The sequence below is a fragment of the Apaloderma vittatum genome, unplaced genomic scaffold, assembly GCF_000703405.1.
Source record: "Apaloderma vittatum isolate BGI_N311 unplaced genomic scaffold, ASM70340v1 scaffold26008, whole genome shotgun sequence".
Classification (NCBI taxonomy): Eukaryota; Metazoa; Chordata; class Aves; order Trogoniformes; family Trogonidae; genus Apaloderma; species Apaloderma vittatum.
Genome location: NW_009731624.1, coordinates 6196 through 6479, shown reverse-complemented (window position 1 = coordinate 6479; position 284 = coordinate 6196). Strand labels below are relative to the sequence as shown.

The window sequence follows — 284 nt, the reverse complement described above, 5'->3', positions numbered from 1 at the left end:
GATTAGAAGGACGATGCTCACAAACCACAATCTGGGAGTCCCCAAACAAAACCCTCAGAAAGGCAGCTCCCTGGGAGGGAGCTCACTGATCTGGGCTGTGACGAACACCCGGTGCCGCAGGGCTCGAGGAGCCCCCACGCCTCAGATCTCACAGCACCAAGGGGAGCAGAAACGTCATTACTGTCCCTCTCCCAAGGGAACAGGGCCAGACCGTGCAGCATCGTTACCTGCCCTCCCGCAGCACAGGCGGCGACCAGGCCGTACTGTCCCCCCTCCTTCTTCAA

General features: G+C 60.6%; 1 protein-coding gene across 1 annotated transcript in view; it reads right to left on the bottom strand.

Moving 5' to 3' along the window:
• Positions 1-227: 227 nt before the first annotated feature.
• The window catches only part of HADHB (hydroxyacyl-CoA dehydrogenase/3-ketoacyl-CoA thiolase/enoyl-CoA hydratase (trifunctional protein), beta subunit), a gene marked incomplete at both ends in the record, with an annotated part of 6185 nt that continues 6128 nt past the window's right edge, over positions 228-284 (bottom strand). Inside the window, one exon of the mRNA XM_009875266.1 lies at positions 228-284. This exon is cut by the window's right edge and continues 102 nt beyond it. Coding sequence (XP_009873568.1) covers positions 228-284 — 57 coding nt within the window.